Below are 14,659 nucleotides of genomic sequence, written 5' to 3'. Positions count from 1 at the left end.
AGAAACAGTAGTCTTAGGAACCAATAATGGCAAATCCCTTCCATCTGGGAGGATACACACTAGCTTTTTGTCCTAGGAAAGGAGGGTCGCTGCCACTGGCACCTTTCCCGGTTTATGGTACCAAACTTTTATGGCAGTGCTTGGGATCCCTTGCATAGTTTCAACATGTAACAGTACAGGGGACCCCATAATAGGCCATAGTGAGAGCACATAGGTTCCCTGCAAAATCATCCCGGTATCGGGACCTCCGTATACTACAGTCACTTGCGGTGGCCACTCAGCCACCACCCCTGGCGTCACTTGCAAATCATGAGTCAAACCGGCCCCCCATGGGGCTATCAGGCCCAACCATCGACAGTGGGGGCTTTTGACCTGCCAGGGCCAAGTCCATTGCTGCCGTTCCCCTGCTTTCAAGCATGTGGGTGCTGGCAGCAAAATGTTTCCATTTCTGCCATAGCCTGGCTTTAACAGTCTCACTGGTGGTAACTTGTAATTGAATGTGAGCGGCCGTTCAATGTAGCAGAGTGTCTACTGGTGCCGGTCCTCCCTTCTGTGCGTACCGTAGCAGTGAGCCACTCCATTAGAGAGTGGATGCCCTGGTCGTGGGTCAACCTATGGCAGTTCTGTAACCTCTGTCGCAGGGACGGATGCACTGTCACAAAGGCTAGCTTTTCCATCTCGCCTGGGGAACAGAGAATGTTGTCTGCTCCCTCATCCCATAAACGCAGTAGCCAAGCCGAGACTGGCTCTTCAGGGCGCTGTCGGCACCGCCCCCCCAGCTCCTGCAACTCAGTGGGAGTGTAAGGGGTGTAGGTTGTGAACTCAGTCACAGCTGGGTTGACGGCAGCAACGCCCCCCGGGGGCCCAAAGGTTGCTCACGTTTTACCCTTTGCTTCAAGATTGGCCGGGCTTGGGGGTTGGGAGCTACATTGTCTCCACTGTGGGGCCCCTCTTCTAACAGGCGGACCCGGGCTTCCAGCGCCTCCAACCAGGACACCTGGTCCGGCACCTGGGCCATTTCATTAAGCGCATTTTCCATGTTAAGACTCAAGGCCCTGAGGAACATCCCTGAGGCCACGCGGCCGGCTGTAGCCTTCTCCTCCTCCGGCAACTGCTCAGTCAGAGCTTGCAGGGCCCTCTCCATGCTGGCCGGAGAGCCGTCCATGTCCTCCCACCCCTCCTTGGGGGTCCAACTCCTGAGAACAGTGGCCACCGAGCACCACACACTGTGCGGGGGCCACACGTCCTCCTGCCCAGAGTCAGACTCCATTCCTACCTGGTCGGAGTCTTGCTCATCGTGCCAGGTGTCTGAGTGGGTGGAGGCCTCCGCAGAAGATGTCCACCAGCCTCGGAGCTTAAGGCCGCAGCAGATCACCAAAATGAAGGCAACACCGTCCATGGCCAAGAGGGTGGTGTGCCAGCTGGAGGCTTGAGTTTCCCAGGCAGACCGCGCCTCCCGTTCCCGGTGTTGCTTCTCATGGGCCTCCCGAAGCTGGGCTCTCACACGCACAAACCGCTTCACCATGCTTTGGTAGGTTTTGGCCAGCACCGTACGCTGCTTACGAAACTGAGCTTTTATACATGTAAACTGCTCCAGTACATTCCTTAGAGTTTCAGCCGACACCATATCCTGCTGACTATGCCATGTGTCGTGCGGGGTGTCCGGCGGGGCGGCCTGCGGGGTCTCTGCTCCCGCTCCCCACATAAGAACGCAGGACACGGTGAGGCCAAAAAGGAACACCCACGGAGCCATAGGTAGGGAAGTCATACCACTATGGTCTCACTGGAGGCTGGGTTTACACGACGTGAGACCTGCTGTCCTCTTTGCTGCCAACCGACCAACTCTCCTCGACTCTCCTTACTCTCCTTCAGTCTCCTCCTTCACTCTCCTCGGCTCCCCTCCGTAGCCACGGCAGTTATATCAGTGACCAATGGCTTAATGGCTACAGCTGATGGCCAACCAGCCACAGCTGACGGCCATCCACTATCTGAGCCAGCACCTCTCCACATGCGGCCGAGAGCCTGGAAACTGCTTTCTGGGGCTCTGTCCACACAGCATATTAAAACAAGTAGAGATTATTTTACATCTACATTTGTTCATTCATTTAAAATTACATCGAATATTTCCACTGTGCCAAGGGCTGAGATAAGCACTTAAAAATTTAAAAATAAATGAGCTACAGTCGCTGACTTCAAGGAGTCACAAACAAGTAAATGATCCACTCTGCCGGTTATTATCACACAATGGGAGGATTTGACCCAAGTCTTTGCAGGATAAATAAGCATCTATCCCAAGATAGAGGGGAGAAGAGCTATAGTGATTCTTCATGTTAATTCTGTACCCAGAATACATCAAGATAAAGTATATAAAAAAGTGGATTATGCTTATCTGTTTAAGCATAGATTGCAGGTGTAACTTTGGAGTTCCCTGGGAAGATTTCAGCCTGGAGGACTCAGTAACTATGTACTTTTATTCACTCACTCTATTTCTTATCCTCCCAATAGATATGTATTTTATTCTCCTTCTACAGCTAAAATTTCCTTAATGCCTTAAAAAGATAACATTCGTTGAAAAAACAGCATCTTTTGTATATATTAATTATAATAAAATTCTGGCTTAGAGCAATTCTATTGTTTGAAAAATTAAGGTAACTCAGAAGATATCTATGAGCGAGCCATGACTAACCACAAATCCAGGTAACACAGTTGTGTATTCATTCACTTTGTACTTAAGAAGTACACACTGACATTATTTGAATGCTTACTAGATTGTATTTTCCCTCTTCAACTCAAAATAAATGACATTGTTAAACAATGCTATGATTTTAAAGTAATTTTATTAGTTCTTTTCCTATTCTTTTCCTTGGACTTGACTATAACCTTCAAAAAACACTGTATTCAAACAGATATTCAAGGAGTGAGTCAAGCTCTTTGGGAGGTATTTTAACATTTCTGTTTAAACACACAATTGAATTCAGTAGTATTCCATAAAATACATTAACTTCCAACCCAGTTTATTATTCCATCCATGTACCAAATACATTTTAATGAGAGGAAAGTTGGTACAGTGATTTCTGAAGTACATAGTATATATAATTTGAGCATGTACCTAGTAAATAAATTGCCTCCACTATTACTTGGGGAATGAAAATTCAAACCGACAACAAATACATGCTTCTACAGCCAACCAAGAAACTTCCCCTACCTCCCATTCTGAAAACTTCTCCACAGTGTTGCCTAGTGACTATAAATAGTTTTCAACGGTTTGGAAATTTTTTAAAAAGAGCCACAAATTTGATGATGAATCTTAATTGTTTTACCCAATATGTCAGATTCTGCCCCATTATGTTTACTGACCTTTCTATCTGGTTAGGATTTGGTACTTCCTGTGCCACCAGAAGCAGGTAGAAAGATTGACAAAGGGAACAAGTCTTAGGAGCATCAGTTTATAAAGGTGGAGTCAGGCTATTAAATAGCCAGCAGCCATTTACTGAGCACCTTCCAAGGACAAGATGGCATTTGGGGGTAGATGAAGTGAACATGGTTTCCTCACTTAAGAAATTGCCTGTCAAGTGGAGTGGTGCAAGGAGACTGATAGTTAAATAAAGGGAGGAGTGTGGCAGGAGGCATCAGAACGAAGCATTATGGGATTCCACAGAAGGAAGAGATGGCATTCACATGTGGGGCCAAAGGGAGCAAATTAGCTGGTTCTTGAAGAAAAGGTGTTTGAATACACAAAGGACTTTATCTTGCTCACACATAAGGATATCCTTGAGACTATCCATCATGGCACACAGCAGGAAGTGAGGGGAGAAACCAAGAGTCTTGAGGAAGCTATTCCAATTATCCAGGCAGGATGTGATGGGGGCTTGGACCTGTAGCGGTAAATAGGGGGAGAAGTAGTTGGATTCTGGATACATCTTGAAGGTAGGTGGAGCTGTAGGATTTGTTGAGGGATTGAAAATAAGATGTGAGAAAGAGGGAAGAGTAAGGTTCAGGACTCAATCAACTCAACCAAAGAGTAAAGTTGCCATAACGGAGGTAGGAAAACAGGAGTTTGCTTTTGAATGTGTTAAATGTGACCTCTAAGTGAAGAAGGCAGTTGTCTATCCATGTCTAGAGCCCAGGGCAGAAGTTCTGGCTGGCCACTCAAAATTTGGAGGCATCAAGATATAGAGGGTATTCAAAGAGATCACTTGGAGTGAATCTAGAGAAGAGGACCCTGGAGGAAGCCCTGGGCACACCAGTATTGGGCAAAGTGAGGAGGAATAAGCAAAGAGTCCTGAGAAGGAATCACCAGTGAGCTGAGTGGAGACGCAAGAAAGAGTGGGGTTCTGGAAGCCAAGTTGGGGAGGTGCAGAACAAAAACTCAGAGACGTCACTGGGGCTGGACTCCCAACTGCGGGCCTCAATGCTAGTTTTTCAGGGGACATCAAGGACCGATTTTCAGGAGCTATGAAGGCACAGCAGTCCCTCTTCCATTCAGAGAAAGGCGGTGTGTTCTCCTTCTGGGTTACACTCCGATGAGCAAAGCTCAGCCTCTCAGCTCTGCAGGGAAATCCTTCTTTTAGTTTCTCTCTCTCTCTCTCTCTCTCTCTCTCTCTCTCTCTCTCTCTCTGTCTCTCTCTCTCTCACACACACACACACACACACACACACACACACATACACACACACACACAATTTTTGTCAAGGTTTATCCCAATACTGGGAACCCACAAAAGAACAGAGACCTCCATTCTGAGCAGAGGCCCCCATTATTCATCCTGCATTTTTGTTTGGCCTGCCTAGGTCCTCCAGGTCATCAATGATGCTTAAATCTCTGGGGCGGGTGGGAGAGGGAGCCTCAAATTTGCAGTGTCCCCAGGAGGTCTCCTTAGTCCACTTTCAAATTATTGGAGGCACAGAAGGGGGCTGGGGAGGGGTGCTGGCCAGCTTTATCCTTCACCAGCATCAGATCCCCAAATGCAAATGAGTATGCGAGAGAGACTCAGTGGCCCCCAACAGCAATATCCAAGGCCCAGTGAAAATGTTCTATTAACAAAACCTGCAGAATATGTTTTATGTTTTCCAATAAGATCAAAACTTCCCCACCCTCCCCCAAGACATACACCAAGAAAGAACATAGAAAACAGAATGAAAATATCTCTTGAAAAAAATTAAGATATTGTCTTTGATAATGAATGACACCTTGCTTCAAAAGATACAAAAATGACTAAATTCCAAATTTGAAAGCAAAATTAATATTTTACAGCAACTAGCATTTTGTTTACAGCATCAGGAAAACCAAGGGTTCACCTGTCACTAATGTCTTATGAACACAAAGTCCACTGCATTTCTGGAAGAATGGTTAGTGTTTGGCCAATTTTTTTGTGTAAGGGTACAAAAATGTAACTGAAAAGTTAATCAGAGGGCAGAGAGTGGACACAAGAATCAAAAGCATGTTGACTATTTAAAACATCAGAACACTCCTGCTGTCCCAATTCCTCACCTTGTAAATAAAGTGATCATGTAAGTCACTAAAATAGCAAGTGACGCCTTTTGTATACATGCAGAGTTTACTACATGCACTCTAAAAATGTAACTCGTGTGATTTAAATCTAAAGTAGTGATTTTGCAGAAATAGTCTACTAGGTCCTCCAGCTGGTCCATGAATCAATCTCTCTCTCTCTCTCTCTCTCTCTCTCTCTCTTTCTCTGTCTTTCTGGTATGAACTGAAATTGGCTTATGTTGTCTTCAAAAGAGGGGGCCAATTCTTCCCAATAGTTTTTCTACCACCAACCATAAACAGGTGGTGCTTAGGGTCTTTTGATTCCTTAAAAGGATGGCAAGAATGAAAAAGTTTATTACCATTGCTCTAACGTACCTTAATGAAAAGATATACAGCAACATGAAATCACTAAAATTGCATTTTTCCCCAAAAACCTAACATTCTTTTATGATCTGTGGTTTTGTGGAGCTGACAAACAATCTATTCAGCAATTATTACAACATTACTGGCAGCTCCGAGCACTGAATCAACTCCATAACCCAGTACTGTTCTACCTCAGTTATCTATGGCTTCAATTAAAAGTATGTAGAAGTGGTCTTTGTCTTGAATTTGTTCAAAATATGTGGCTTAATTCTAAATTTAAAAATAGGTCTTGCAGTAGGCCTACAAGTCACCAAACTACAGTTCCAAAAACACGTAAACCCTTTTATTAAAATGTTCGCACATATACATAAAATATTCTCTTGCTATAGAAAACTCTGCACAAAGTGTACCAACAACAGGCATCACTATAGAAGAATCCTCAAATCAATGGGACCTAATCTTGAACACTAAGTAAAGGAGGAAAAGGGGGATTATTTGGGAGACAACTTTATCATGGCATATCAACACTTCCTGCTGTCAAAACTTATTAAGCTTTTTGTACAAGGGTCTTAAAATCCATTTTGTCAAGAGGAATCCTGCCAAGTGGAGAGAGCATCATGGAAATACAGTTGGAGGACACAGTCTCTATTCCCCTGTAGTTGTGTATGTACTTTTATGGCTAGCTTTAAGAGTACTTTGGGGGGTCTTCACACCCCTGACAAGTAAGGTTGAATGGAAAGAACTTCCAAAGACAGTTTAGACCTGCTCTCCAGGAGATGAGATTTTGACACGTTTGCATTTGCTGCAGTGTGAACTTGAATCACAAGCAAGAGATCTTATTGGATTAACATTGAATTCCTGCCATCTCCACAAACTCCAGCTGAGAGAAATGCTGTCTGGGCAGCTTCCGAAGAAGCTTGTTTCTTTCATCCACCATCTTCATTCTCCCCAAAGCTACTAGTAAATCCTCCCACCTCACCTCTAGGGATTCCTCTACACCCAGAGAAAGGAGCTCCTTTTTTTTTTTTTTTTTTTTTTGTCTCACGGGAGACACCTATTCCAGTTTCTTTCTGACAAATGGGCTCCAAAGGAAGCCCGAACTGCTCAGTCACTACACCCTGTGCAAATCCTAGGTGAGTGCGCTCACAAAGCGGTTCATAAGGAGCCTCGTCTGAGCTGAAGGCCCGGGCCCCCCTCTTGCCCTGGCGTCTCCAGAGGCCCCGTCCCCGGCGTGGCCCTCCGCCTGGCCCCTCGAACTCACCAGGAGGAGGTTGTGCGCCACCAGGTACCCGAGCTGCGCGCCGCCCCGGACGCCGGGGGCGAGGCGCCCGGTGGCGTAGCCGTGCCAGGCCACCACGTAGGGGTTGTCGATGGTGATCCAGTGCTTGACCTGGCCGCCGAAGTGGCGGAAGCAGAGCTCAGCGTAGTCCCTGAAGTGGTCGGCCAAGGCGCGGTTGGCCCAGCCGCCGTAGGTGTCCTGCAGGCGCTGGGGCAGGTCCCAGTGGTACAGGGTGACCACGGGCTGCACGCCCAGCTCCCGCAGCCGCTCCAGCAGGCGTCGGTAGTAGCGCAGCCCCTCTCGGTTGGGGGCTCCGGCGCTGCCATTGGGGAGCACCCGCGCCCACGAGATGGAGAAGCGGTAGTGGGTGACCCCGAGCTCGCGCAGCCCCTCGGTGTCGCGGAAGACGTTGTTGTAGCTGTCGCTGGCCACGTCCCCGGTGGCGAGCGCGGACGGCGTCGGGGCGCCCGACGGTAGGCCGGCTACCAGGGGGTGGCCCGCGGGCGTCGGGGGGTGGTGGGTGAATGTGTCCCAGATGGACGCGCCCTTGCCGTGCTGCCTCCAGCCTCCCTCCGTCTGGTAGGCGGCGGTGCCCACGGCCCAGAGGAAGCCGTCGGGGAAGGTGTCGTGGAGAAGGCCCGCGGCCTCGGGGGCCGCAGGGCGCGCGAAGCGGGCCCAGGTCTGCGCACCGTCGCCGGGCTCGGCGCGCAGGCGACAGCCACCCAGGGCCAAGAGCAGCAGCAGCGGCGGCAGCGGCGGCCGCGGGCGGCGCGGCGGGGCGCGAGCGGGCATGCTGCGCTGAGCGGGGCGCCGGGGCCCCGCGCCGCCCCTTTATGCCCGCGCCCCGCCGCGCAGCCCGGCCCCCGCCGGCTCGCCCACCCCCGCTTCCCCCGCGGGCCCGCGGGCAATAATTACCTGCGAGCCGGCGCCTCCCCCGCCCTGGAATGGGGGGGCCCGGGCGCAAAGGGCGAGCAGGTGCCGGGGGAGGGGGCGCGACCGCGGGCGAGGGGCAGCCGGCGCCCCTCCTGGACGTCGGAGAAAAAACACCTGTTCCTCGCGGCGCCCAGGAGCCAGGAGGAGGTTTGCGGCCCCAACTTCTCTGCGCGCCGCCTTCCCTTCCCCATGCGCGCGCTCCTGGAGGAAGGCACGGAGCCCGCGTGGGTCCAGGAGGGAAGGCGGCCGACCCACTTTCCCCGAGTCCCGCGGGGTCTTTGCCCGGCCCCGCGCGTCCGCAAACGGGAAGCACCTGCTTTCTCTTTACTCGCGTGGGGAGGCCGAGAAAAGCGTTAGATTGACATGACGAGAGCCTACTAGGAATTGGCTGAAATCGTGTTGGGAAGGCAAGGTGGCAGAGCCAGGTCGGAACTTTGAATGTCGCGAGGGGGCTGGAGGCGGACTTTGCTTCACGTCTGTGGGTAAGAGGCCTGCGGAGAGCCGCGCACTCGCGCGGGGCTGGATGGCGGTCCCGCGGGCCCAGTCTAGCAAGCTACAGGAGATGCGTGGGTGGCCTCAGAACTTTCTTTCCTCTCCCTCTTATTGTTATCTTTCAACCATTTCAAACCAGGGCTTGCTCTTTAATCAGATCTTGCAGACTGACTAGGTGAGCTTCAAGTGACAGTTGTTGATTGTTCTAAAAAGAAAAAGGGAAGAAAACACAACACCAATGTTTCCACTTTGAGTAACCGTCATTCACGTTTATTACCGTTGTTCATTCATTTTTAGGAATAATCACGCGTGTTTTAGCTTTCGGCTCTAGCTTGCCAAGTAACGTATCTGTGTGCAGTTGTGCACCCAGCTGTGCTGGAGCCAGAGGTCTCTGCGGCTCCCAAATGTCACCTGAGCTGTGAAGAGAAAGGGGAGGAGGGATTTAGCCCCAGCAACCACGCCCTCTGCAACAAGATAGAGTCGTGGTGTTTTTCTACTTGCCAAAGAGCCCTTTTGACAGGAGTTGTCGGGACACAGTGTCCATTCCAACATGTGTATATGTGAAGCCTGGGCACCTTTGTGATCTTGGCCAGGACAGACCTTAGGATCCTGATCTATCCAGTGGAAATAGCCATGTCTGCCCTGACACCTTAGAAGCTTGTGAAGCCCACGGGCGGGGGGGGGGGGGGGGAGAAAGAAATGCACACAGATGACTGAAACATGAAAAGCTCGCACAAATGTAAGATCTTGCTAATACCTTTACCTCCCCTTTCAGTCGGGTGTGCTTCTGTCAACCCGCGTTGAATGATGACGATCCTCACAGAGGTACAGCCATTCTCATCCAGTGAACATCCTTGCGCTGTTTCATGTAAATTTAAAATCAGTAAAGTTTTAAATATTACAGACGAAGGTACTTTTATTAATTCCCTTAAAATGTAACCACAACACATTTATTCAGGTATTTTATTAAATAATCCCAACTCCAGCTAGCATGTATTATCATGATTAGTAAGACCAAGCCAGCAGACTGGAATCAGACTTTTTGCTATTCTGTTGCATGTGGCATTTACATTTTCCATTAAATATGAATAAAAAACAATGACACTTCAGCAATTAAAAAAATTACACAACTCAACTGCATGGTCACACTCTTCCAGCTAAATTAAAAGGCTTCTCTGCCTGCATGCAGGATCACATTTCCCTTCTAGAGCTAGAGACTGGAGTGTTTGCTGCATTGTAACTTGTTAAGTTTCAATTAGAAATGCTTCCTGGGTATCACAGAAAATAGTGTTGGCTAAGTGTTCACTTAGTGATGTCTGTATGGTCTGTTTCCTCAGGGCAGATTGTATCTATTGCTACTTTTAATTAATCAACAATACATTTCTAAAAGTTATTTTTTAGCGCAGTTATTAAAAAGAAAGACCAAGTTAACTAAATGCTTCACGTTTAAAGTTCATCTCTCTCTGAGGGGGCTGTAAAGTGCTCTGTCCCCTAAGTTGGACATCAAAGCTTTCAGCATTTGCAGAGATGTTTCCAGGTGATAGTTTATTTAACCCAGTGATAAAGATTACATGATAATTAAACTTTCTTTCCAGAACTCAATGTTTATCAAGGTTCTGTTCATGGTTATTATGTTCTGGGATTCCTGAAGTGTGACTAACTGCTACTGCTGCTTCTCATTTGTTCAGTTCTTACCTTTCAGAGCCACCTTTGAACATCTAAAATATGGATCATTCAATGCTTTGTTCTCCCACAAATAAGAGTTTTATTCTTTGCTGTGCTTTGAATGTGAAGTTATTGGTACATTGAAGGAAAGGCAAATTTTAAATTTACTTACTGACTTTTGTCGTGATGATGATTTGCAACAACCTAAAGAGGGTCATCAAGCTGACACATTCCTTCATCCTCATCCTGTCCCTTCTGACCATTTCTTGTCCTGTGTGCTCCGGGGGTCCCCCAGAGCCTCCCTGGCCAAGGTAACAGAAGGAGGCTCGCTGACCCACATGGGCCCAACCCCAACACCAACCTCACTGGCATTCAGCTCACCAGTCACAGTCATTCACCTTGAGGGCAGTTACTGATATGTATCAGCAGCAGCACTCTGAGCAACAGTGTGGGCAAAGCCACCGTGGAGAGCTGAAGACTTACATGACAACCCCTGCCCTAAGGGGATAAACAAAGTTGACAACAAATAAGTCTTTTTGTTTATTATGTTAAACATTAACACATGACACATGTGACAGGTATTAGAAGAATTCAGGGGAAGGAGAAATTGTCTTGTTTTGAGGGGACTAGCAAAGTTTCACAGAACAGAGGTGACAATATTTGGGGTTTAAAGAATAGAAGTTGCAAGGAAAGCTGGAGGCAAGGATAATAGGGAAGGAAAACATGGAAGAAAACAGTGTTCACAGTGTTTTTGTGGTTTAAAAACATAAAAGTCTGTGCAAGGAAATAGTGGACTGAAACGGTAGCGAGGGGTCAGACCATAAAAGGTCTGTAATATGTTTTATCATTATGTCGCTTCAAAGCCTTGACCTTCACTTACTCATTAAACAAATGTTTGCATTGTTCTGAGCCCTCTTCTAGGCACGGGGCAGGCAGCAGTTAATAAAATAGACCAATGACCCTGCCCTCCTGTGATACCGCTTTCCCAGTCTTCACTCTGTTCCAGCCACAGTCGCCTTCTGGTTGTTTTTGGAACAAGCCAAACTGGTTCCCAGCCTCAGGGCCTTTGACTGGCTGTTTGCGGTCTCTGAAATGCTCTTCACAGGACCGCCTTCTTCTCATCAGGTCTTAGAGCAGCAGCCACATTCTGAGAGCAGCGTTCTTTGACCTCTCTATCCAGAGCAGTTACCCCCAGTGGCTCTCAATTATTTGCCTCACAGAGCTTATGACTATCGCAGATTATCTTGTTTGTTTACTTGTTCACTTCCTGTATCCCCAGCTAGAATGTAAGCTCCATGAGAATAGGAATCTGGCTTTTTCTTTGCAGTACCTCCAACACCTAGAATAGTGCTTGCACATTATAGGTGTTCCACACACATTTGTGGAATGAATGAATGAATGAATGAATGAATGAATGAATGAATGAATTGGTAAGAAATGGCTGAAGCACATTGTTGAGAACTGTGAAGCCACATCCTGGCTTCTAAAGGAGGCTGTGATTCATTAGGAACATCTACTCTAAGCACAAGAAGGAGAAATGGTCCTGACAGTGCCATATTTGACACCCTGCATACGTGCTATGGAAGGCCACGTCCCAAGCCTACTCTACTAAAACTTCAGGTAGGTCTGATGCGACAACAAGAAATAGAACACAAAACTATGTCGCTGAGCAGTAGTGTAAGTGCTGACATGTGTGGTACACCTGATACACCGCTGACAAGCCCAAGAAGATTGAAAAGGCAGTGGCATTAGGATTCCGAACTTCTCTGACCTAGCAAACTCCTCATTCCACAGAGGTTTTCCGAGCCGTTAAATATCAGGTGTGCCCTCATGAAGAACTAAGAAGGCAACAAGGATCTGTGCCCACCGTCTAGTATCCTTGTTCTGCTTAGCTGCCAGCAAAAGAAAAGTGGAAGCGATTCACAATCCAAGAGTTGAACTTCAAATCTGTAAGGATCTTTGTGGTCCAGTCCAACTCAGAAGCCTCTGAAAGGTTTTGAGTAGCGGAGTTACAAAGGCAAACAGCAAAACGCCTTAACTTATTTTAAGAGAGGGGCAATAGTTAATCAACCAGTCGATTCATTTGGCAGGGATACAAATTGAGGGGGAAATACTGGACCCTAAAAGATCAGTTTGAAAGCCACAATAGTAATTTGGATAATTAGTTAAGGAAGACTTATTCCTGGCATGGTGAAAATGCAGAACAATGTGGGGGCAGGGAGGAGACGTGACACAAAACAAAAAAAGACTGAATAAACTTGGGAGGTAAGTGTGAGGGAAAACTAAGGGATGATTTAAATGTTTTGAGCTTAGTTGAAAATAAAAATCATAGCGTCATGTACATACCTCAGTACTTCAGGAGGTGTAATTCATTTTTGATGGAAGATGAATTCAGTGACAAATATGTTACATTTGAAATATCCATCAAAGATAAAGGTGAGAATATTAAGCAAATAATTAGAGATATAACTTTGAAGCTCAGAAGGCAGGAGATTTGGCCCAGAAATGTTGATGGCAGGATAGTGGATAAGATAAAGGTATTCAAAAAGAAACAACTAAAGCCAAGGGCTGAGTCTTGGTATATGTATGTCTCCATCTATGGGGGTAAGTGGATGGAAAGGAGGCAAAAACAACAACAACAACAATACAAAAAAACTCTCAGGGGACGACCACAAGCCCCAGGATATGTGTTTTTCAAGCCAAGAAGATGAGCATTTCAAAAAGGAGGGATGACCAAACTTGATAAGAAAAGACAACTGCCCTAGAAATGAGATCATTTGGTGACATTGGAGACAGGTTTTTCAAGTTGTAATGAGGGCTTAAGCCGGATTACAATACAAGGCATTAATGAGACTCTGTGGGAGATGAGGAAATACAAGCCACATTATACACTCTTCTGAGAAGTTGGCCAGTGGAAGGAAGGAGAAAGAATGGTTACTTGAGGGGTGAGCACACTCCGGAGAAAATTTTTCAAGACAAGGAACTCTGCACATATTTGTGCACAGAGGAGGTAAGTTTAAATAGAAGGAGAATTGGGAGTTTTGGGGAAAAGAAGAAGCAAGATAGCATACGGCAGCAGCTGTGATCTAAAGCTGCTGATTGTAGATGTTCAAGGTGCCACCATATTAAACACGAAGACAGTCAGAAGGCCAGAAAAACAGAGTGTGCGGCTGGAATGCCATGATGGTGGGGAAGGGAGCATAAGCAAATGCATAGGGGTGGTGGACAAAGAGCTACTACAAAGGTGACAAACAGGAGCTCCCTAAAGCCTTCAAGACAATGACAAATGGGGTCCTGGAAGCTTCACCTCTGCTGAGCTCTCTGGAACTGGAGAAGACTGTGGAGATACTGGTCTGGGCTCTGGAGTTTCCGCAGCCCTTCCTGGAGGGGTTCATCTCCTGTGAGAGGAGCAGGCACCCTGAGGGCTGGGATCCTGCACCTCCCTCCCCCTCAGCACATCCTCCTAAGCAACACTGCTGCCTCCAGCCTGGAACAGATTTGCACACCAACTAAACATGTCCTGACACGAGACTCATGTCTAGAATCAGGGAGCACGACATCAGGGGCTCGGGGCATTGAGTGGCTGGAGTCAAGATGTCTCTACTCCCTTTTCTTTCAAAACTATCCCCAATAGGACAGGGAGAATAAGATTCACATCTATTCTCAATGAAATTGAGAGAGGCTAGTATATGAAAAGGGAAGGAAGAGGAAGGACTGGTAAGTGAGTTAGCCGAAGGAGAAATGCCTGAGAAGCAAGATGATCTACCTGGCGTCACCCCAGAGAGGCTCAAGATTTGAGTTACTAAGAAAGAAGAGAGGCAGCTGGAGGCCTGGAAACAGGAGCAGTCAGATTCCAATTTTCCACCCTTAGTGAAGTCTGGCACTACCCACTCCCTAGCTCCACAGGGAATTTTTTCTCTCTGGAGAAATGGATCCAAAGAGGTTACAGCGATGGGGACAGCATATATGGAGAAGGGCATGGGTCAGGCATGGGACTGAAAATTAGGGGAGTAAATCAAATTCTACACAGCAAGCAGTAGGACCGCCAACTCTTCCCCAGGCTAGCTCCAGGATTCCTTCAGAGCACCTGGCAGGAAAGCCCTATGTGACACAAGCCTGGCCGAGCATGTAAAGCTTCCAGACAGCTTTTTAGTGACTCATTCTTAAATATAAAGGAACAGCCAAGGAGCACTAAACATATGAAGGGAAACTTCACATGAAAGAGTACAAAAACTGTCATGAATATTTTCAAGTAAGAGAAGGTATTACATCTAGTATGATACAAGAACGGGATAAGAATAAAAATAGAAACAATAGAAAGCCAAAAAACGAACTCTTGGAAATTAAGAATATGATAAAACATTTTTTTTATTGGCAAAAGTATTAGAAAATAAGAAACATCTGTTAGAATCTAGTATAAAAAATAAAGCTTTAGA

At 47.1% G+C, this 14,659-nt stretch overlaps 1 protein-coding gene across 3 annotated transcripts in view; it reads right to left on the bottom strand.

The window, feature by feature from the left end:
* KL (klotho) overlaps positions 1 to 7,936 on the bottom strand; it is a 52,951-nt gene extending 45,015 nt beyond the window's left edge. For all 3 annotated transcript variants that reach the window (XR_013993230.1, XM_081046625.1, XM_081046626.1), the window contains exon 1: positions 7,116 to 7,936. Coding sequence is in view for 2 of the 3 variants with exons in the window: in XM_081046625.1 (XP_080902751.1) it covers positions 7,116 to 7,925 (810 nt within the window). In the remaining variant the exon portion in view is untranslated. The remainder of the gene's footprint in view (positions 1 to 7,115) is intronic.
* Positions 7,937 to 14,659: the final 6,723 nt, after the last annotated feature.

This window comes from Rhinolophus hipposideros (assembly GCF_964194185.1).
Source record: "Rhinolophus hipposideros genome assembly, chromosome: 4".
In the NCBI taxonomy this organism is placed as follows: Eukaryota; Metazoa; Chordata; class Mammalia; order Chiroptera; family Rhinolophidae; genus Rhinolophus; species Rhinolophus hipposideros.
The sequence above is the reverse complement of the archived record's forward strand: the minus strand, read 5'-3'. Positions and strand labels throughout refer to the sequence as shown.